This window comes from Rhea pennata, chromosome 8 (genome assembly GCF_028389875.1).
Source record: "Rhea pennata isolate bPtePen1 chromosome 8, bPtePen1.pri, whole genome shotgun sequence".
NCBI classification, from domain to species: domain Eukaryota; kingdom Metazoa; phylum Chordata; class Aves; order Rheiformes; family Rheidae; genus Rhea; species Rhea pennata.
Window position 1 is genome coordinate 31,494,041 of NC_084670.1, and position 23,255 is coordinate 31,517,295.

The 23,255-nt window shown below is 51.5% G+C and overlaps 1 protein-coding gene across 1 annotated transcript in view; it reads left to right on the forward strand.

Annotated features, from left to right (window-relative positions):
- The window catches only part of ASTN1 (astrotactin 1), a 61,253-nt gene extending 39,874 nt beyond the window's left edge, over nucleotides 1-21,379 (forward strand). The window contains exons 12-23 of the mRNA XM_062580917.1: nucleotides 1,206-1,372; nucleotides 1,945-2,139; nucleotides 2,429-2,556; nucleotides 4,762-4,866; nucleotides 5,161-5,349; nucleotides 12,422-12,690; nucleotides 12,763-12,896; nucleotides 13,379-13,530; nucleotides 13,800-13,935; nucleotides 14,383-14,483; nucleotides 15,020-15,203; nucleotides 21,145-21,379. Coding sequence (XP_062436901.1) covers nucleotides 1,206-1,372; nucleotides 1,945-2,139; nucleotides 2,429-2,556; nucleotides 4,762-4,866; nucleotides 5,161-5,349; nucleotides 12,422-12,690; nucleotides 12,763-12,896; nucleotides 13,379-13,530; nucleotides 13,800-13,935; nucleotides 14,383-14,483; nucleotides 15,020-15,203; nucleotides 21,145-21,379 — 1,995 coding nt within the window. The remainder of the gene's footprint in view (nucleotides 1-1,205; nucleotides 1,373-1,944; nucleotides 2,140-2,428; nucleotides 2,557-4,761; nucleotides 4,867-5,160; nucleotides 5,350-12,421; nucleotides 12,691-12,762; nucleotides 12,897-13,378; nucleotides 13,531-13,799; nucleotides 13,936-14,382; nucleotides 14,484-15,019; nucleotides 15,204-21,144) is intronic.
- The last annotated feature ends 1,876 nt before the right edge of the window (nucleotides 21,380-23,255 follow it).

Here is a 23,255-nt window from a genome sequence, read left to right on the forward strand (position 1 = left end):
TTGTACCAGGAGATGTTTTCTGCCTGGGCTGCTGCAGCATCTCCTGCATCCCTGCCCTTGCTGCACACATGCGAGCTGCTGCCAAGGCGAGCGAAAGCAGCCCATCTGCTTCAGCAGATCTCCAGGAAGTCCCTCATCTTTCACGCACTTCCCTGTCAGTGCTGCAGCTGTTTGGCTGCATGGGGAAAGTGTTTGCCCCTAGACAGATGTGCTAGCGGGGCTGGGGGGAGCCAATTGGGTTCCCCCAGATGGCTGCTGCCAGCAGTGGTTTTCATTCACTGTATCGGCAATAGGGACGTGAACGTGGCTGTATCCCTGCTGCTGCGTGCTGCTGTAGGCTGTGGTCGTTGCTCAGGAGCACCTGCACTGGGGTGCAAGGGCTTTGGGGCTCACCCGCGGTGTCTGCCCGCCCGTAGGTACGTTGGCACTGCTCTGTCGTGTTGCATCTCGTGTGCCTATTTCCACCCTGATTCTTGCAGAGAGCAATGCCCCATACTGCAGAGCCCTGAAATCAGCTCTGCATGGTGCATATTGCCTCCCAGGGCTGGAAAATAGCCCCTTTGCCCAGACGTTAGGACACCTCTCCCCATATGTCCAGATGTGCACGTGGCTGAGCAGCTGGGTGCAGATGAGGACTCCGGGTCCAGGAGGTGAGCAGTGGTGGACAGGGAAGGAAAGAGCGTAGTTGAGGCTGCTCTGCGTGCTACCAGCTCGTTGCGTGCGAGGCAGGGTGAAGGGGCAGTGGACTCGAGGCTTGCTCCAAGGGCTCCCACCTGTGGGACTAGGCTCCTAGGGGCCACAAAGTGGCCTTAGGGCAGGAGGAAAGTTTTCTGACCAGGTAGCCATGTGCTGCCATCCCCACACTCGCCCATTCCCCTCCATCTTGGTTGGCAGCTCCTGGGCTGCGTCAGCGCATACGCCTCTGGCATCCCTCCAGTGTCCCCCCAGGCTCCTATAGTGCCAGGCCAAACGTGGAGCAGCTAATTGAGTCTCAGGATGCAAACTGGCTCCGTGCAATGTGCAGATGGGGGACGTAGATGGGTTTCTTATTGTAAGGGCAATGCTGCCTTCCTGAAACACGGCCCTCTGAGGTCGGTGCAAATTCCTGACTATTTGCTAACCATGAAGCTTACTTTATATTTCATCCCCACTGTGGCCCTCTTTCTCCAGAGCCTGGGCTCACCTCTTGCTCTCTGCTCTGCTAGTGCCCGACGGGACTAAGCCCCATGAAAGACGGCACAGGTTGTTATGACCGTCATGTTGGCGTGGATTGCTCGGATGGCTTCAACGGGGGCTGTGAGCAGCTGTGCCTCCAGCAGATGGTCCCACTGCCCGATGACCCTCTGCTCTACAACATCCTCATGTTCTGTGGGTGAGCGTCCCAGGGGTCTGGCCACTGCAGCATGCAGGGGTTCTGGAGGAGCACAGGGCACTCCTTCCTCACCAGGTGGATACCTGTAAGCAGGAACCTGTAATGGGCTCCGCAGCCCATTTGTATTCCTCACTCGAGGAGGGCAAACAGGTGCAAGTTTATGAGCTTACGCGACCAGCTGTGAAATAAGATCATTACTTACGCTCGGGATTTGCTGCACTGTAACCTCTTCCCAAGCAAAATTCAAAGTAGGCTGGCTCCAGCTCTGCCACGTGCCAGACCCATCTGGAGATGGCATGTGGCTGCAAAGTGAGTGGGGTCGAGCAGCAGAGCTGCCTCCCAAGCACCGCAGAGCCTCGGCTCCTGAACTGGTGACAGCCCAGCTGAGCAAGCGGGAGGAGGAGGCTAGGTGCTGCTGGTGAGGAGTTGTACCTGAGGTCATAGGATCTGGTGGCTCTTGCAGCCAATGTTAGGCAGGGTCTACTCCACTCCTGGGGTCCCCAGTGGGGTAGCTCAGTGTCCCTGGTTCTGGGGGCTGCAGCCTGATGGCAGGACTCTCATTGCGTTTCCAGGTGCATCGAGGACTACAAGCTGGGCATGGATGGGCGATCATGCCAGCTCATCTCAGAGTCATGCCCTGAGGGAGGAGACTGTGGGGAGACCCGAGAGCTGCCCATGAATCAGACTCTCTTTGGGGAGATCTTCTACGGCTACAACAACCACTCGAAAGAGGTGGCAGCAGGGCAGGTGCTGAAAGGGACATTCAGGTGAGCAGGGATGTTGGGAGATGACCCCTGGCAGGATTAGTCCTCACCGTCCTGTCTGAAACCTCAAGAGATTGCCTGGTCCTTCAGGCTTGGTAGGACATCAGGAGGCTGGTGCGCAATCCTGCTCCTGAAGCTTTCCATGGAGAGCACGTGCCCTTGTAAAGGGTATATCCAAGGGTGGGCTTGAGGCTGTACTGGGTTTTTGGAGGGTGTTACGTGTCAGATCAGAAGATCCCAGGAGGATTGCCTTTCCTCCAACCCTGCCTTCCTCTCTGCAATGAATTTCCAGGCAGAACAACTTTGCCCGGGGCTTGGAGCAGCAGCTGCCAGACGGGCTGGTGGTAGCTACGGTGCCGCTGGAGAACCAGTGCCAAGAAGAGCTCTCGGACCCCATGCCTGACCCTGAGTTCCTCACTGGTGAGTAAGCCCAGTGGCATTTGGAGCCCTCTCACCCCAACCCTGCCACCAGCACACCTGGCTTCAGCCTTCATCCCTCGTGGAAGATGCCTTCCCAAGCAGTCCAAAAAAGTCAGGTCAGGCTCCCGTCTGATTTATCTAATCTGGCTTTAGCCTCCCTGGCTCACCTGTAAGATAAAGGCAATATATTTCCCACAACATTGTTTTTGGTCAACTGCAAATGGAGGGAGTCTGTAACGTTGCCTGGATGGGGCTGTCTTTTGCCAGATCGTCCATTTGCGGGAAAGAGGATGAGAGACTGAGTGAGGAACAGCTATAAAATAATTGTGTGTCATAAAAGCTCAAGTATCCAATGGCTATTTATAAAAAGACTTTTGTTTATTCAAGGCATTTTTTTTTCCAAATGCCTTTCATTTGATTTCCAGATCAGAAATTCTTCGCCAGTGTGACGAAGCATTCAAAACCTGTCACAACCAAACCAAAATATTTCAGTTCATCCCAACAGAGCATTACAGGCCGTGAGAAATGAGGCTCTTGGATGCCTAGACAACCTTAAATGATTTACCTTTTTCCCACCAAGTTGCCAGCACTCCTAAATAGCCTTTATTTCCTTGGTGCCTGTTTCTGAGACTTGCGTATTGGTTGCCAACAAACCCTTCCCTGCTGCCTCCTGGGAACGAGCCCCCCTCGGACCCGGCTCTCCTCGACTCGACCCTTCAAGCCGGTGCCGAGGATGCCGAGTCCAGAGGATAAGCCCACCTCGAAGAGGTCCTGCTTTTCGTCCCCGCTGCCATTGCCGTGGTTGCACCGATGTAACGAAGGCGGTGCTGCCACGGCCTCAGCGTTGCGGAGGGGTCGGTGGGACTGGAGCTTCGCTGGCAATTATGTCAACGAGGCAGAAGCCGGAAAATTACGCTATTCATTTTCCCCTGCTCTGCCGGCTCTTTGTGGCTGATTAAGAGGAAAAAAAAAAGAGAGAGAAGAAGTGAAATCTCTGCTTGTCAGTAAGCAGATCCGGCTACTGCCGTGAATACTCGAGAGGCTGCTGAGTAAGGAAGGGCCGGTTTCGCATAAACGCTCTGCAGGGAAGAGCAGCACTCTAAAGCCGCCAGGAGCAGCCGGCACCGACAGGAGAGGCGCTGCAAGGCACAGCGCCTTATCCTCCACCTTCGTTCCTTGCTACGGAGGAGATGCGCTTTATCATCCTCCCGACCTCCTGGGGCTGATTCGCAGGGGCAGGACTAAGTGGCCACCGAGGGGCCTTACCAGCCCTCTTCTCCACGAATTTCTGGAGCACAATTTCTAGTGCACAATTAAATGGCCAGAGAGTGGGTCTCTTTGCTTGGAGAAGATGCTAGTTGCCCTCGTTAATACTAGTGTGCGTGCTGGAGCTGGCACATCTGCTAGCTTACCCCCTTCTGCCCCAGGAAGCTTCCCAGAAAGCTTCTGGCCTTACCCTGCGTCTCTGCTTCCATGCCACCAGTCACTGTGGCCATCCCCATGTCTGCCCCATGTAACACCAGGGTCCTGACCCACATCTAGGCCCTTTCCAAAGGCTTTCTGGCCTTGTTCAGCCCTTGCCTAAGCTTAGCACAAGCATTTGGAGGCCCATGATTTCCTCACCTGCCACAGCCTCCTCCTTAGCTGTGTCCAGGCATGTGGGACACAACTGTCGCTGACACCAGCAGGACATGTGGCCTGGCCCAGCTGATGAACGGCTCATTAAAAAGCACCATGCTCATTAGCAAAATAATTAACACACCTGGGCATGTCTTTGGACCAGTCTCCGGGAAGGAAGCAGGAGGCAGTGGAGGAAGGCAGCTCCTTAGCTTCAGAAGCAGAGCCTGGGACTGCGAGAAGAAATGAGCCTGGATGCTTTCCTTTAAAGCTGTGATTTTAATTGCCAGGGAGCAGCTGACCTTCAGCCCTTCTCCAAATACGTCACCACCTTCCCCCATGGGTATACACACACATACACATACATGCATGCTTGTTCCTACCCTGCTGGTGGATTACTCTGCCCAAAGCAAGGTGGAGCTGGGCAGCTTTGCTTGGAGATTGCAGGAGATCAGGAGGGTGCTGGTGAAATGCTCCTGTGTAGATTGAAGGTAGCTCTGAGGTCAGAGAGCAGAGGGGACTCGCTGTGGGTGTAGTTCTGGCCTGGGCACTGGCGGTACTGAAGCCATGGTGTTGTGTCTCCGGCAGGGATGGTGAACTTCAGCGAGGTGTCTGGTTACCCCCTCCTGCAGCACTGGAAGGTGCAGTCCGTCATGTACCACGTCCGGCTCAACCAGCTGACCATCTCCCAGGGTAAGGGTGCAGGACTGTGGCTGCTGGGGCAGTGGTAGTTACCTTTGGGACAATTTGGATGAATTGAGGAGTCGCACTGCTGAAATACTGTGTTGGGTCCCTGGGAAAGAAAAGGCAGCGTTGTCATGGCTGTTCCTCAGAGCTGAGGGGAGGCAAGAGGAAATACAGCCTTATTTTGGCAGATGACAGGCTCAGAGGTTGGTTCCCTGTTGCAAGCGAGGGGTGTATGGAGTGGCAAGGGCTTGGGCTAGGGCTCCGCTGAGATTTGAGCACCTCCACCTGTCTCCTCTGCAGCTTTCAGCAATGCACTCCACTCTCTGGATGGAGCCACCTCTCGTGGAGATTTCGTGGCTCTGCTGGACCAGTTTGGCAACCACTACATCCAGGAGGCCATGTACGGCTTTGAGGAGTCCTGCTCCATCTGGTATCCCAACAGGCAGGTCCAGCGGCAGCTCTGGCTGGAGTATGAGGACATCAGCAAAGGTAGGAGCCCATCTGCAGGAAGGCTCTCCCACCATGCACAGATCCCCTCCCGTGCACCTGCCTCCTCCCTGGCTCATAGCCGTGGGGCACCACGAAGCTCGAAGTGGGGTCGCGCTGGGCTGTGCTGCCCTCGGCGTAACAGGGAAAGTGCCCAGCCCAGAGTAAGGGCTGCGTCTCTTTTCGTTCTTATTTATACTCCGCTCTCATGCCCTTTGAAGTGGTCGAAGGACTCCCATGGACTGCAGCAGGCATTAGTCCAGGCCACAAATACCCCTATCCCCAGGGAAATGAAAGGCGAATGCATTAATCCTGCCAAGCCGTCCTGTCCTATTCTGGACTTAACTGTTATTTGTCTTTAATCCGATTCCTTCATTTCTTTTGTCTCTTCCATATCTGCGCTATTCCACTTGTATCCCAGGTCCAGACTTTTTTTTTCCCCCTCTTTTTTCTCCTGTAATGTGGTTTCTTCTCCCAGGTTGTTAAGGCTTTGCTTATAATGCCTCAAAACTAGTTATGAACTGGTCACTGGACAGGACAGCTCAAGGAAGCAGGGAGCTGGGAAGGAGCCAGGTACTCACTTTGTTCTGCCCGTTAAAGCCAGCCAGGGCGGCTGGCAGATCCTGGGTGCTGAGCCGGTTTGGACTTTGATGTCGAGAAACGGGCGTTTGAAATGCGCTTTAGAAATAATGCGCATCAGTGAAAACTTGGAAATCCCTGGCATCAGCCCCCGGCTTTGCAGACTGGCGACGGCTCGTTGGCCTGTGAGCAGTTTGGAGAAGCTTTCCGAAGGCAGAGGGAGCTGAACGCCTGGTTGCCCTTGGACGTCGCTGGCGCCTTCCTCTCGTCTGGGCCTTTGGAAAGCAGCTTGGAGATGTTCCGTTGCCTTCTCCCTCCCCAGCACGGCTCTGGCACTCCAGGACCGAGGACTTAGGCTCTCGGCATCCCAGCAGTTTGCTTGGGATGGCGCCACGCTCCCCATAGCTGTCTCCCAGTCCCAGACTCTGGTTAGCACGGAGCAGAGCTGTTGCTTTGCTGGGCCGGAGGTGGCTTTGGCTTATTATGTCTCGCCCAGGGTATTTACGGCTGCGTGCAGCCAGGGAGCTGCCATTTGCGGCTCAAAGGCAGTGTGACCTGATACATCATTTTCATCGTGAAGCTCCATAACGCTCAATATTGGCACCAGAATATTGCGCTGGTTGTGCTGCACTGCAGCCGCAAAGACGTTTGTTTTCTCTCTGGGGCTGTCATGCGGGAAGAGCTCCTTTCCGAGTCTCTGTTGGATCCTGTGGATTCAGCCCTCGTGGAGCCTGGCCCTCTTCCCGAGCCCACCTGCAAGAGTACAAACCCGTCGCTGTTCTGCTGTGGGCTGTCTCCAGATGTACCATCTTTTGATTGTATTTACTTTTTTTCTCCTGCAATTTCCTCCTCTTTGATTTTCCTGCTTGGAGACTTTTCAGGTCTGGCAGTCTCTTTCCACCCACAATATCACATTTCGGTTTCACTCTGGCACCTGCCACTTTCCCTCCTTCGCTTTTTTATTTGCAAAGTCAAGAGTTGGTTATCGATTGAGAAATTGCAAGAGACAAATCATTCTCAGGCTCCTCCGCTTTCCCTCTGTGCCTGCTAAGCTGCAATTCACAGCTAGCCCAAAGTGCTCCATTTCCAGCTCTATGGGATAGCAAAGCAATGCTCTTGTGCCCTGTTTTTTTGTTTAACAGTCTTGTTTTCTTTGCAGGAGTCTCGGAGATAGGCCAGCGCTGGCCTGTTTTGCTACAAAACCTTGAAATGGGAGGTTCTCCTGCAAGGCACAAGATAGAAACAGACTGTTTCATTAGCTCAGGCACCAGGTCTTCTCGCCCTGGCAATAACCCACCAAGGCACACAGTGTGGCATGGGGTGACAGTCCTAAGATGCAGTCCCCAGGTGGGACTGGAGAGGAAATGCTGCTAGAAGTGTCCAGAGCATTTTTGTCAGAGCACGGAGAGCAAAGAGCCTAAGAGTGCACCTGGCTCTGCCCATTCCCTTTCGCAGCCTGCTACCAACTCCAAGCCACAGGACTGGGAAGAAAACTAAGGAGGCATTGGAAAGATCAGTAGATGCTCTCCACTGTGATTTGCCTGGACGTCCTATGGCTTCCCTGCAAGCCCACCAACCTCTCTAGTCCTCATCCCCATTATTCCCCCTGGGCCAAATGCTGCTCTCTCTTTCTTTGGCATAAAGACAAGTTTTCTATCCTTTGGCAGGGCTCTTGGATTGAGAGCACCATTCTGCACATCAAGGCTCACAGCAGTAGGGCAGTTGCTAGCTAGGGGCACAGAAATGACCTGCAAATCCTACATTTTCATCTGCCATGAAATGCCAGTTTCCCCCCCTTGCAGCGTGCCAAAGCATTTCCTGCTGCATGAGCATCAGAGATGCTTCCACCTGGCAACATCAATACTCTTCTCTCTTAAATGGCAAGGATCTGTCAGCTCCTCTGTTCAAAGTGAGATGCAAGGCAGTGTGCCAGCCAGTGGCTTAGCTAGCCCCCCAGCTCGCCTACTTCTTTTGCCAAGGACTTGCCTTCCCCCAACACTCTCTTTTGCCCTCTGCTCCCTGGCACTGACCCAGCAAAATAAGAGGGAAACGGTGTTTGCTGGATGGCAACCTAGATCCCTGGATGCCTAGGATCCATCTTTGCTCCTGGCCAGTCCTGGGCTTAACTTCGTTTCTCCAGGTGCAGTTGGACATGTTGCCCCTGCTCCCACCACCCTGGAGAAGGATCCTCCCTTCTCCTGGAGCTCCCTGCTTCATAGTCGAGTCCAGGGCAGGTTGTCCACCTGCAGCCACCCATGCATGGCCTTGGGGCTTAATATCGAGAAAGAAGACTTTTCTACTGACCAGTGGTAGAAAGGGCAAGTAGAGCCTCAGGGTGCTGTGTAGAAAGTCTTTGTGATGCCATGGACCTGCCTTGAAGCCACAAGAGAAGTAGTTCTTCCTTCTCGGTGTTCCCATGTGTCAAACGGTTATACTGTTCCTTGCCTATCATTCAAAAACAGGCAGGTCTTGAATGCTACCGAAGGGCCAAGCCCTGCTACTCTGCCTACACCACCTGCTTGGTGCCATACCGCAGGGACTACAGTGGCACACAGCGCCACTACCATTGCTTAGAGCTCAGAAAAGCATAGACCATGACAGTCCTTTACTGCTGCAAATCTTCTGCTGAGAGCGCTCGGGGCCTTCGAGGTCAGGCAGGCAGTAGAGTGTGTGACAGGACTGTGGCAGCTCTAGCAGCGGGCTTGCTTCTAGAGAATATGCCTGCTAGCACAAGGTGTCTTGCAAAGGCTCCCTGTGACAAGACTTCCCATGGCATTTGCTATTGCAATGGCCATTTCCACAAGGACCTGCTTTGCCTCCCCAGAGATTGCATGTATTTAAGACAGATACTGAAAATTTTCCCAAGAGTTGCTATTTTACTTCATCCACAACCATCTGGGTTGAAGTGCCATGCTCACCTGCAAAGTGGAGTGCTGTGGCTGCATATGGGTGCCCTGAAGGAGAGAGACCAGTGCAGGTTGGTACTGTTTGGCCCCACTCCTCTGTGAACTTGCCCAGCTCATTTCAACCGCTCCTATAAAAGAAGATTTTGCAGGGCTTTCAAAAACGATCCCAAACTTCCTTTGCTATAGCTGCGGGTCATGTTTTTTTGAACACTTAGATTCTTGCTAACCAGAGCATATGTTCTCATATGTTCTCCTGTTATCTTTTAATTGGTTTCTCTTCTAAAATTGATACCGACTGTTCATGCTGGTGGCGGAGGATGCCACTGCTAAACCAGCAAAGTGTCTGCCAGCTTCACAGCTCTGCATGAAGACATAGCCCTGTAAGTGTTTTTGTGCGCCCCAGCCTGCCTGATTGCTCCCTGGGCCCTCTCCATCCCATCCCATCTTTGCTGGCTTCTGGGAGAAATGGCCCAGAAGGGGCTCCTTCCAGGCATGGGCAGGGATTTGATTTCATGGGAGGTCACTGAGCTTAGGTCTCGCCTGAAATGTGGAGGCCTATGGTGGAGAGGGATGCTGAGAGGCAGAGCCAGGCAGCTTTACCTAAGCTGTCTCCAGCGACATTTAAGCAACATATTCTTAAGACCTCCATAGATGAAGCTGCTGTGTCTTCCCTCGATAATCCACTCCAAGGCTTTCTGCATCCCCACCATTTGCACACAGGCCACCAAAGCCTCCCCAGTGTGGATCTGCTGTCATGCCCTGGGTGAGCTGACAGCTCGTATCCTCGCTGCAGAGTCCCACATCGGGTTATCTTGAGCTTTGCTGCAAGGCATGTTGGCCATGAAAGGCTGGCAGGAAGGCTTAATGTGCCTTAGGGCTCACTGCAGGATGGCAGGTGAATCAGCTTCTACCCGTCCTGGTACCTGAGGCATGGAATTTGGACTTCCTCCTGCCCTGTATGACCCGTGATGGCATTTTTGTTGCATATTCCATATGAAGCTCCCTATCTTCTGTTGCCTCCAAGAGCTGTGGAATTAGGCTGCATTTGACTTTGCAGAGTTGAAGTGGGATTAGCTCCTTCAGACAACTGGCACAAGTATTCATCCTCTGGGGTAAAGACCTGACCCCAGCCATAAGTTTGTGAGCCACTGTGCAGACAGACCTCCTCCTTGGGAGCAATTTGGGGTACCAGCGTAGCCCCCTCCTCTGCAAGGGAAAGTGGCTAGTGTTGCTCTCAGGAGAATCCAGCTCTGCTGAGTAGCTGTTACATCTTAAGGTGGAAAAACTCTCAAAAATGCCTGTGATGCACCAAAAGAGATGATTCATCCAGTGTTGCTGCTTGCCTCTTCCTTTCTGGGTGGTGCTAGGTTCGCCTGGCACTGTGCCCTTCCCTGTGAGAGCAGCTCATCCATCCGTCAGGTGCCTGGAGATAGCTCAGCATCAGTGTGCGGCAAACTTTGTTTCCTTTCTGAATACAAAAAGATGCAGACAATTTGCCTGGCTTCAGGTCCACGTCGCCTTCTTACCACAGTGTTTCACTGCAGAATGACCCTGTCTTTGCTGTGTCATGGGAGGCATCTCAAGAGAGGCTGTAGGCGTGCTCAAGGTCCTGCCAGCCAGGCTGTTAGATATCCTGGTCCACTTGTTTCACTTAATGTAGGACTGTGCTGGAGCTCTTCTGTTTGGATATCTCTGCCCATTTGAGGCTGATTTGTGACGAGTAGGATGTGGTAGGAGTAAAGAGACTACAATAAGCAGCAACTGTGTCTTAAAGGGTCCTTGACAGTTCATTAGAGGCTCTGAATTGTTCATGGAGGAAGAGATGCAGTTTAGTATATTATTCAAAATCTCCAGGGAATTAGGCAGGGCAGAGGTGTCTCTGCCTTACCTGGCTCTTTACCTGTAGGCAGCCCACAAATGGAAGAGCATGACCCAAACTGAAAGGAAGACTAGGAGGTCCCATGGCCAGGAGGAAGTCTTTGGAGCACATGCTTCAGACGTGGACAACATTGCCTGGCACAGCGATATAACAGATTCTTTATTTGGGGGAGCTATGAGAGGGAGTAGGATTGGGGGCCGGCCATGCTGGGCGAACCAGCGTGCAGGGGGGCAGAAGGACAGGCTCTCGGAGCCCTCTGGCTATCCTGTCCCATCTGAGCATGGACTCCTTCCATCCCTTCCCTCTGGTTTGGACAAAAAACAAATAGACCTAAAGAGCCAGGGTTGAACTATGAAAACACTCCCTTTCTCATGGTGAGAACCCAACGCAGGTATGAGGAAGGGACTGGAGAAGGTCTTGATGATGTGTGGGTTATCCAAGCTGTGGAGGCCATTCAGAGCACCCTGAAATGCTTGGAAATGTGCATTCAGGAAGCATTTCTACACTGCTGTGTGCAGACAACAGCTGCCAGAGCACAAATTTGAGGTCTTTGTGTCTTCGTCTTATTCCGCCCACTCCCTATGCTTGTATAAGCCTCTGCCCACAAACACTGATGGCTACTGCTGGCTCTGTTTGCACAGACAGGTCTCTGAGACGTAGAGATAGCCAGGAGGTAGGGGGAGATGGCTGGAGTCCTAGCCTGCACAGCACACATTTTTGTGGTTTTGTTCAAGGGCAGTAGTAGCAGTATGCTGGGCTCAATGTGCTTGTGATTCAAAGCAGACCGCAGCCACCCTGGGAAGTGATGACTGCCCACAGGCAGGCCACTGGCAGGGTACACCAGGTAACCCTTATGTATCCAGTGCTGGAGGTACTGCTTGTAAAACTGGGGAACTTGCTTTATTCCGCTGGCAATCAGTAAAGACCCGACAATACCGTCCACATGGGTCGGAAACCAGCTGGATCAGTCAGTGGATGAGAGGTTCCTTCCTAAAACTCCAGTTAGCTCATGATCAGGTTTAGCATTCTCTTTCTTCTGCGAAAGGGACAGAAAGAGGGGCCGAGCCCATATAGCTGCTATATGGCCTAGTCTGAAACTGAATTTCCCTGGTTTTCAATGTGTTTTTGTGTGTCGCTGCCCACAAGCTACTGGGTTTGACAGTGACTCTTTGGGGACTAAAAGTGTCAAGTAAAGAAGTTAGCTACAATCCAGACAGGGCAGAAAGGACTACTCGCAGGCTCAAGGGGCAGACTGTGTGGAGGCTGGTGAGGAAGAGCTTTAGCACCAAAGGGTTTCTGCAGAACGTTTTGGTGGAAGGCTTCAGCATAGGGCAGGGAGGAAGGAGACCAAGCAAGTGCTCCATAACCCTCCAGCTGCAAGAAGATGGCTCCCTCTCGTGGAGACTGGAGCTGGTGCAAGAACAGCTCTCCCTCACAGGTCTATCCACCTGTGCCCCAGGCATTGGGCAAAGGCAGCCAGGGAAAGTCCAAGCTTGAGGAAAACGAGGCATGGGGAGACAAAGGTGTGTGCAATGGTGGGGTCCAGATGTCAAGACCTATCAGCATTTCCTCTTTACGGAGCGAGGGGATTTTCTGGGCACCGTTACCCTAAAGCCTGCTCTCCTGGAGCAAGGGAGCACAGTAGCCCTCCTGCATCAACTTACAGTTGGTTCAGAGCCCATCTTTACACCCATCTTTCCCCATTCCCCAGGCAACTCCCCATCGGATGAGTCGGAGGAGCGAGAGCGAGACCCCAAGGTGCTCACCTTCCCTGAGTACATTGCCAGCCTCTCCGAGTCGGGCACCAAGCGCATGGCAGCTGGCGTGCGGATGGAGTGCCAGAGCAGAGGGCGCTGCCCCTCATCCTGCCCACTGTGCCACACCACCTCCAGCTCTGACACACCTACTGAGCCCATCCTGCTTGAGGTCACCAAGGCAGCACCCATCTACGAGCTGGTCACTAACAACCAGACCCAGCGGGTAAGGAGCTGGTGGTGGGATGGGACTAAGCTCATGCCCGCCTGGAACTGACCACTTTCTCCTCCCTCCCAGCTCTTGCAGGAGGCCACCATGAGCTCACTGTGGTGCTCAGGGAGTGGGGATGTCATTGAGGACTGGTGCCGATGTGACTCGAGTGCCTTCGGGGCCGATGGTTTGCCCACCTGCGCGCCTCTCCCGCATCCCATGTAGGTCGCCAAGTGCACCCAGCCAGCCCTCCTTGCACAATGTGAGATGCGCTGGGTCTCAGAGGAGGTGGTGATGGCAGTGGCTTCCCCAGCACCCCAGCAATGGGATGGAGTTGTTCCCAGTGGTGTGGTGGCACAGCATAGTGGAAGACAGCAAGGCAGGCGGATGGGGGAGCTGCAGAGGGTGCAGAGACATTGTGTCTTTTCTAGATTGAGCTGTTGACTGGGGACAATTTGTTGGATCCATCCTGGTAGAGCAACCTCAGGAAAGGAGCCCAAGGGGATACTGGGGGACTAGGTATGCCCGCAGCCAGGAGGGGTAGGAGAGAGGGAGTCACTTCCATCCTTGCTTCCTCTGCTCTCACAGGTTATGGCTTTGACGCCTTTCTGAAAGGAGGCCATAAAGGTGGGTCAGGTGGGTGGTAGGGTGGCTGATAGACCTTCCCCTCTCAAGATGCTGACCAGCTGGCATTGCCTCCCAGCCTGCGGCTGTCCACTGTGCATGAGCCCAGCAGCACCTTAGTGGTGCTGGAGTGGGAGCACTCAGAGCCACCCATCGGGGTACAGATCGTCGACTACCTCCTCCGCCAGGAGAAAGTCACCGACAGGATGGACCACTCCAAGGTAGAGACCGGTGAGTGGGGGCTCCCATGCAACCGGCAGCACCCAATTATCTCTGGGGAGGGTGGAATGGGTACTCACTTCTCCCTCATGGCCTCCTAGTTTGCATGTGTCACAGCCAAAATAGCTCCCTGTCCACACTAGCAGCAGTCAGTGTGTTAGTGGGCACAGCCCTTTCTACCCAGCTCCCAGCCTCAGCGCCTTCCCTTGCAGCTCGTTTTGGCCCCAAGGGCTGGGTTGTCTGGATAGTTACCTGTGGTGCGTTCTTCCCTCTCTCCCTAGAGACGGTGCTGAGCTTTGTAGATGACATCATCTCTGGTGCCAAGTCACCCTGCGCAATGCCGGCCCAAGTGCCCGACAGGCTGTCCTCCACCATCTCCCTCATCATTCGCTGCCTGGAGCCTGACACCACTTATATGTGAGTTATCTTCCTCCACCACCTCTTGCACGCTGCAGTGCCCTCACTTCTGCTCTTAACTGTGAGGACAATGCTGGCGTTTCTGGTTGGCACCTCCTAATATTATTAACCATGTTCATTCATTCTTGATCATGGTGCTGGGTGCCTTTGCATTCCCCCATGCCATGTTTGGGTGAGCTTCACCCAGCTCTGCGTGCAAATGCTCTGCCACACCAGCCTCCCCTCAGCCAGCACTGCAGGGGGAGAAGCTGGGACCGCCGGACTCTGCACCTGCTTAGCGGGGCTGTTTTGTGCTTCCCCAGATGCTCGCAAGGTGGACGTGAACAGCACACTGCACGCGCCAGTAGAGTCAAAGGCGTCCGTCACAAAGCAGAAACGCAGGAGGAAGGTGAAGGACTCAGAAGCCCTTGCTCTGCCCAGATCTTCATTACTTTCCTTCTCCAACAGGTTCACGCTCTGGGGAGTTGATAACACAGGGAGACGCTCCAGGTCCAGTGATGTGACAGTCAAGACCCCCTGTCCTGTGGTAGATGACGTGAAAGCTCAAGGTGAGCTGGAGGGGCTGGAAGGAGCTGCCTGCTCATTCAGCTGCTCTGATCCAAGGTCTCAAACTTGTGGGCAGAACTGACTGATGCATAGAAAGAGAATGCTGGGAAATAGCTTTGTAGTGCTGGGACTCAGATGTGGTTTGGAAAGGCCCTGCATGGAGTTCAGGACCAGCCCAAATCTGTGTCACTTTGTTCCAGGACCCTCCCCGCCAAACACCCCCAGCGTGGCTGGTGCTGGGATCTGCAATAAGCAGATACCCCTTCCAGCCCATTTCTGCTCACATCTTGTGGCGCAGTTGCAAGACGTTCTTCCCCTGAGATGGCCCCGGGTGCTGCATGGCTGCTGAGGGCTGAGCTGGAGAAGATATCTATTGATATGATGTAAATTATGTCCTGGGGGAAGAAAGCTTAGCTCTGACAGAAGCAACAGAACATTTGTCTCTTGGGTTTAACTAAAGCTGGGCGCTATCCCAGTGGGCTTTATCCATTCCTTTTCCACATACCCCTGTGAATATCTCCTCTGTCCTTCTGTCCAGAAATAGCAGACAAGATCTACAATCTCTTCAATGGCTATACCAGTGGCAAGGAGCAGCAAACGGCCTACAACACCCTGCTGGATCTGGGTTCCCCCAGCCTGCATCGCGTCCTTTACCACTACAACCAGCACTACGAGAGCTTTGGGGAGTTCACCTGGCGCTGTGAAGATGAACTGGGGCCCAGGTATGCTCAGGAACTGAGTTGGCTAGTTAGGTGGACCTGCTAACCCAACACGCTTAAGAGTCTGACGATATTGCTTAGAGTCTCACAGTGTGGTTCCTGTTTTGCTAGATGCTGTGCAGTGCTTGGGATCCAGCCATCTCCTCTTACCCTTGAAGGATTTTAAGTATTAGACAAGGTGGAAGATGGTGGGCTGTTGTCAACCCAACATCTTCTACTATCCCACCATCCCTAAATTGTCTCTGGAGTCTGGCCTGCTCCTTTCATGCCTTGCAGGGAGAGAAGGGGCCAGGGAGGGGATTCTGCTTTTCCCTAAGTAGCTGCTGCCTCAGGCAAAAAGGCAGAAAGTCTTGGAGAAATAAATAGCATACCTATGTATAATGGAGGCTGTTACAGGTGAGAAGGGAAGGGTATGTGGTTGGAGAGTTTTGCTTGAGAGGGGCCATGGGCATTGAAGGAGACGTGAGGGAACAAGGAGGTGGCTGTGTCTTCAAGCCTGCTGAAGAAGGTGACAAAGAAAAGCTTGGCTGTGAAAGCTGACGCATGAAGTTGTGCATGCAAACAGAGGTACACATGTTGAGACATGCCAAGGTCAAACTTAGCTTTCCTCCTTTTTCCTGGCCTTTAGTTTGACTTGAATTCAGCTCTGAGCATTGAACTTGTGGTCTAGGGCAGGCAGTGAATTGATATTGGCTCTGAATTGCTTGTGTGTTGCTGCCTTATGACCCCTTCCCCTGGTTGTGTAGGACAATCTTGGGGATAGATGTGTTTTCTGTGCCTGGGCAGTGCTGAGGTGCCATGGCAGGTTTTGGAGGAGGTTGCACTGTACCCTTCCTGGGTAAGATAGTTCTGGCCTTCCTGAGAGAGCATGACGTCCTCTCCATGGGAGCTCCTCCAGGTCATTGTGGGCCTCTCTGGCTGGCTGGGGAGGGGATGCCTCATGCCTTGTGATCACAGCAGCAGCTAACTTGTTTACTTCTTCCCAAGTCCTTCAATATGTGCATTTGTCTGGGTGATTTCCCAGCAACATGGATATTCCCATTCAGATTAGGTAGCTGGTCTGGGAGATTGTGTGGACTGTAGTGGTAATAAATAGCATCTAGCCTTCAAAGAACTAGAGCCCTGAGCCCATCAAGTAATCAAGATTACTTCAAATGCCTGTCAACAACAGCTCTTATCTATGAGATGCATGGTTCTGCCCCTTACTTCACGTGCCACGTTTCCTCTCCCCAGCTTCACTGCTAGCTGTCTTCCAGTCTTGCTTTTCCAGGGCTCTGGTTTATACCCTCTTTTCCACTTTGTAGAGGGAACTAGATGATCACTTGTGGATTTCTAGCAGAAGATCAGAGATCCTCTTTACAGTTTCTATCCTCAAAACCTCTGCTGGGACATCAGAAACACTCAGCAAACAGCTGGTGGCTCTCTAGCAATCTTATATTTAGGTGACACTCCTAGTGCAGCTTGGCGAGGAAACTACAAGTGTTCCTTAGCTTCCAAGAGCTCCTCAGAAACCTTGCTTTGAGTCCTGGGCAAAACTGAGATCTCTCCACTTTTCCTTGGTTCCCACTTACATTCTAAGAAATCTAAACTCTTTGAGGCAGCGCCTCAAAGCTCAGTAGAGACAACATAGTATATGGAGGTAAGTCCCTGGCGTCCAAGACTTGCCATTGAAGACAGTCTCCTACAGGCTTCTCTGCCCAGGATTGCTTCTTTGCTATGACTGCTGAGTGAGACCAGCAAGCTTGGACTTACATCTCACCTTCATCTTGAGCCCAGCTCTGTGATGCAGCTCTATTTCTGTTTCCACATGTGAAATCCAGCACTGGTTTGCACAGACCATCTGACCTCTGTTGTGATGGTTTGTATGAGGAGAGGATAAGTTTCCTAAGTGACAGATTGGACTCATTACACAGTTGCTGCCACCGCCAAGGCTAAGCATTGCCATTACTACTGATTGCACCAGTGAGGAGACTAAGGACTGAGCAGAATGCCTTCACAAGGTAGAGCTACCTTGGCTTAGAGTGACAAGAAATGCCACCGACCGTCAGCTCTGAATTGCCTAAATGTTACCATTTGCTGCATGGATCTACGAGTCAGAGGGTTAACTCTACCCTCTGGAAATGTTGGAGCATTTAAGACGGGATGACGCAAGTTGCTGATGAAGTGTTTGCAGCTCGTGCTATTTGGAAAGAAACATTTAGGCAGCTGCAGTGGGTTCTGGTGATGACAAATCTTGGAAAGCAGACCTCCTGTTTGATCGTCTGCAAGGGCGAAGCATCCAGACTGGTGGTGACAGGACAAATCACTTGCAGATGACATTATTTAGCCAGCAGACAGAGTGTTTGTTTGACTGTTGCTGATGCTCCTTTCAAGTCCTGGATATGGACCCACGCTATTCTGACTCTACCATGCTACTCCACCTCCATCCTGCTATGCCATGTCCCTGGCTCCACTCACTCGCGGCATGCTCATCTCCTTTCTCAGCAGTACAGACTGTTGGATTGATGGAAGCAAAGGTGCATGCAGATAACTTGTTTGGGGTTATGGAAGCATGTTGCTCCCTTCCAGTCCGGGGAAGGCTGCAAAAAGCCCCATACTTTGGGTGAGGAGAAGGAATGGAGGAAAAGGCAAGTTATTTTCCAGCAAGAAATAAGTGAAATTAGGATTTGATCAGAAGTCTAGGGAAGTCTATTGGTTTCTATGGGCTTTAGGTCAAAATGTGTAGGATCATATTCAACCTTCCTATGACAGTACCTCTGGAGAAAAAGAGGCATCACTACACCTCACTTAGGCACGGAGGTGAACAGCCCAAGATCTACCACCTTCTCATGACTGGAAGACCTGGCCAGCTTGGGTGGCAGATGGTCTGGACAGATTGTCTCTATCTTCAGTGTCAGCACTGCACTGAACTCTTGTGTCTCTGCTGTGCTGTACAGAGGTTCTCTGGATGTGAGCCCGGGTACTGCAGGTGTTACAGGGCCTCAGAGCGACACAATCTCTCGGTGGCTCCAAAATAGCCCCTCTGAGTTATGGCCATCTGAAGCCTGCTAGCGAGGTGTGAGTTGTGCTAGGATCATCCATGCTGTGATGGACCTTATCCATCAAACTGGGGCTGGCTGTTGCTGGGCTTGAGGTCCTACCTCACACCTTTCCAAGTGTCTCTTCCAGGCTCAGAACGCATACCCTTGAACTGTCAAACCAGCATCAACCCAGCCGTGTGGTCCACACAAAACCCCTGCTTATCTAACAGAGAATGTGACGAAGAGGGTTTTTTCCCCAGCATTGTGATTTGTGTCTCCACTACCTGCCCCGTGCTGAGTGGATGCTGAGTTATAGCCACTAAAGGGGTGTGTCATCTTTTACCTGACTATGCCAACCCACAAACTGACCTTGAAGCTGACCAGGAAACTTACTCCAGCTCTTGGGACACTTAAATTTTTGTCTGGGCTTCACAGAATCACAGAATGGGTAAGGTTGGAAGGGACTTCTGGAGATCATCTAGTCCAACCTCCCTGCTCAAGCAGGGTCACCTAGAGCATGTTAGACAGGATCACATCCAGGAGGGTTTTGAATATCTCCAGAGAAGGAAACTCCACAACCTCTTTGGGCAACCTATTCCAGTGCTCTGTCGCTCTCACGGTGAAGAAATTCCCCCTCAAGTTCAGGCAGAACTTCCTGTGCTTCCGTTTCTGCCCATTGCCTCTTGTCCTGTCACACGGGGCAACTGAAAAGAGTTTGTCCCCATCCCCTTGACACCCTCCCTTCAGGTACTTATTGATAAGATGTTGATAAGATCCCCTCTCAGTCTTCTCCTCCCCAGGCTGAAGAGGCCCAGCTCTCACAGCCGTTCCTCATAGGGCAGGTGCTCCAGCCCTCTGATCATCGTTGTAGCCCTGCGCTGGACTCTCTCCAGTAGCTCCATATTTCTCTTGTACTGGGGAGCCCAGAACTGTTTCCAGGCATGTCAACAAGATATATTATTTGGATCCATTATCTTCCGATTGCCAGATTCCCTTGTGATCACTTGAAGTGCTAGACAAAGTTAAAATGAGCATAATGTGTTTTATTTGAATAAAGTGTTGTTTTTAGTACCAATATGAGAAGTGCAATTCTCTAAGAGAAAAACATGAAAAAAGAGAGCACAATTTACGCTATATTTGACCAGGATGATTCAACCTGTTCCAGTATCTCATCTAACATGCGGGGCTGATGACTTAGCACTTCCCCATTACCAGAACAAACCTGTTCCAAGGCTATGTTGCCTGAGGAGTGCTACATATCTGTCTTCGGCTAAAGGTGGATTACTCCTGGATCTCTTCTCTGTCTACCACTTGACTTTCTTTCCTAGTTCTTCTCAGTTAGTTTATGCAGTTAGGGTGTAGACTGATTTATACGGAGCTCTTAACCAAATGCAGCTGCAAGGACACTGTTTCCCTTGTTTTGTTCTCTGCAGTAGGAAGATGCAAAGTCCTGTGCAATAAGTGGGACACTTCACCACATCACCTGCTCTCTCAGAACTTCTTAGGATCAAATTCTTACTGTATGCCTTAATATGTTCCTTCTAGTTTGCATGCAGTCCTGTAAGACCCATTTCCTGAATTTCCTGAAAGTATGTTACTAAATTTTATAAATCATACATCATGAGTCTTGTGCATTGTACTTGGATCTCATAAGATGCATAATTTTCAGTTCACCTTAAGCCTTCCATACAGACCCCACAAGTCAGATATGTACAGATGACTGGCATGATATTTTGAGTGTTTTTTCTGAATTTCTTTCTCCTTCTCTCCCTTCTTTTGGTCAGTTCTGGGAAGGGATGTACTGCTGTGACATGGGTTTTCTAATGAGTCACTGCCTTGCTAGACTTGTGTTTATCTCTTTGTCCTACGTGTGTCACTTGTGGAGCACAACCTTAAGCTAGTCTGTACGTAGTCCCATTCAGTGATGTCTTAGCACGCTAATCCTCAGGACCGTGCATTTAGTCTCCATCACGTCCCACTTAAATGACAGGATATCCTACTCTTCAGCAACAGAGCAACATTCCTGGCCTGTTGGCCTTCTCCCTGCCCTTCCTGCTGTGTTCTTTGGGATGTCCTGCATGAAGTCGTGATTGACTAGCACCATTCCTAGACACACTGTACATGTCCTTTCTGGAGAGGACACAGGCTACATGCCTGTCACCACCACCCAGGCTGGCCTACCACATCATGCCTGATGATTTCTGTTTTTTTTTTCTTTTTTTTTTAATTCATTCAATTGTAAGAATTTCTTGTAATAGTGTTTGCTCCCACATTTCTGTCCTGTTATTTGGAGTCTGATAGCTTCAGTAGTGACAGATGATGCCATTTGAGTCTGTTATGATAATGATCCCTATACAACACTCATGCTGCTATTTCCCCAAGGGGTGTAAGGGGTTTCACAGCTGCAGCTGTGACTCTCTCTCCCTTCACTGTATCCTTAGCAAACCTGGTCTTGTTGCAGGGACAATACAGATTTCCAAGGTGGAAGGAGAAGGGGGGACAGAGCAGGGAAGCATAAAATGAGTCCCAAGACGAGTACAGCAGGAACTGTAATGCCGTGGTGGTGTTGGTACCTCTGATGTTGGTATGGTTAGCTCTTGTGTGCACTTAGACTTGTAATGCTGCCACAGGGTCAGCATTTCCTCATCCCAGCTCTGCTGTCCCTCCTCATCCCTGGTGGATCCCCGTCTGTCAGGCACTGGTGCCTGTCCATTGTGTGGTTTGTGTCAGCTCCACAGCTCTCCTTGCTGCCTGACTCTTACTCTCTCTTTTTTTCCCTCCAGGAGCTGTCATGGTTTCCTTAACCTTCTTTGCTTTTCTCTCCTCATACACTCTTTCTATCCTTCCTGCCATCTCCCCATCATTTCTCCATCGCCGCTCCCTTGCTGTCCCCTGGCCTCTCTCCTCGTCCACCCTTGCTGCAGGAAAGCTGGCCTCATTCTCTCACAGCTTGGGGACCTCAGCAGCTGGTGCAACAGCCTCCTGCAGGAGCCCAAGATCAGCCTCCAGCGCACGTCTCTCAAGTACCTCGCCTGCCGCTACAGTGAAATCAAGCCCTACGGGCTCAACTGGGCAGAGCTCAGCCGGGACCTCAAGAAGACATGTGAAGAGCAAACACTAAGCGTCCTTTACAATGACTATGGTGACAAAGACTACTGAGGGTTGCAGACACCCACTCTCATGTTGGTCTTCTCAAGGGCGTTTGTGAGGGTTTTATATATATGGACCTTCAGTGGTGGAGGGAGGGTGTCACTGGCCTTTCTGGAGACGAAAACTTGGACCAGGGAGAGAAATGATTGCTCTGTGCAGGACTCAGTATTAGAATCTTCTTCAACTTGGCCAAAAGCCTTTCTAGTTAGAAGTCTTGTGGGACCCAGTTTTCTTGGTTTATTTTATTCATTTTACCGAGAGGTTCCTCAAATTGCAGAGGTGGATGCAAAGTGTGGAGAGAGCAGCCTGGGAGGGCACAGCCCTTTCTCCATGCTCGGTTCCCCTTCCTCTTCCCCTGGCTGCGGCAGCCAATGCTGATGACGGTGGATCACCAGTTACTGAAGAAACACGGTGGCAGAGCCAGGAAGGGAGAGCAGGTCCCAGTCGGTAGTGATAAATGCAGCAACTCAATTAATTCAGGATTGGAACAATGGAGGCCAGGCATACAGGTCAGATGGAAATGCTTTCCTTGAACGGTTATTGCTGAACAAAACAGCCATCATACAGCCAAAGGGGATTTTTTTTTTCAATTATAAAGCATGTGGTCTGGATGACGACCTAAGCAGCTGTGGCACCTTTGCAGAGCAGGGCTGGCTTGAGTCAGACAGAGGAGAGTCAGGGAGAGGGACATTAGTGAGCACATCTGCTTCGGTTTGGTCTTGTGCCATCAAATCCTGTATCTACTCAGACGTGCAGAGTCTTCCAGGTCAAATGCAGCTTGACCTCCGAGAGGCTATGGTCAGCTGGACATCCCTGTTGACCTTCCAGAATGTTTTTCTTGTGGGACCAAACTCCTAGGAAGTTAACTTAAATACTCCTTCATTTTTTTTTCATACAGCATAATAAAGATTTCTAAGCAGTGTCTACTGCTCAAGAGAGCTCCGACAAAGACAAAAGTACCCAGACAGCATGAGCAAGGATGTCTTCTGTATTAGCTACTCCTTAACTATGGCATAGCCCCAGCTCTGCATAGCAAGAGGAGCCTGGCATAGCATAGCCCCAATGAGTTTGTGCCAAATCTATATTCCCATGCTGTACCAGGAACTATCTGTTGAGTGCCCCTATGCCTCCTGCTCGCTTTGCACTTGACAGAAAGCGCAGCCGCACTCGTGAGCATGCAGAGTTGCTACCTGTTGAACTTCTGCATGGCGCATGTGAAAAGTGATTTCAGGACAGTTGCATCAGGGGCAGAACAGGCCCATTTGAAGAGAGACTCCTGCTCTGCAGGTCCAGGTGGTCTTAGGGACCTCAGGACTGCCAGCTTTCCCTTCAGGCATGTTGCATGGATGTTCCTGGTCCTGGTACCTGGAAGGGGTTGAGGTAATGGGTGATGGTGGGCAGGCTTGTGGAGTTGGTACTTTGCCATATTTAGACTCAAGTTTGTAGCTATCACCAATTCCTTTTTTTAAACTGGAGAACTGAGGTGGTCCTGGGACCCTGAACTCAGTTTAGGACAAACTGTTCTCCAAAACCCTGTTACCACAAGCAGTGTTGGAGGCAGCAAATGGCTTCACTTTAGCTTCAGCATCCTGCTTTTACTTGCAGAAATCTGTTTTGAAGAGGAGGCATCTTTTAACTTGTCAGCTGTGCATCTTTGATCTGGACAAGCCAGAAGCCCTATAGTGGGATTTTTAATGATGCTCCTTCAGAGCAAAATTTCCTTTTCATTTTTCAGTTTTGGCAGGAGCAATCTTTAGCCTGTCTCTTATGATTTTTTGCCTCATTCTTCTTGCTACCTGCCAAGGCTATGGCTCGAATATTTGTTTTGTTTTGGGAGTGAGGTTGTTGTGGTCCATGGCCGGTCACAGCTAGCAGTGCTGCGTCA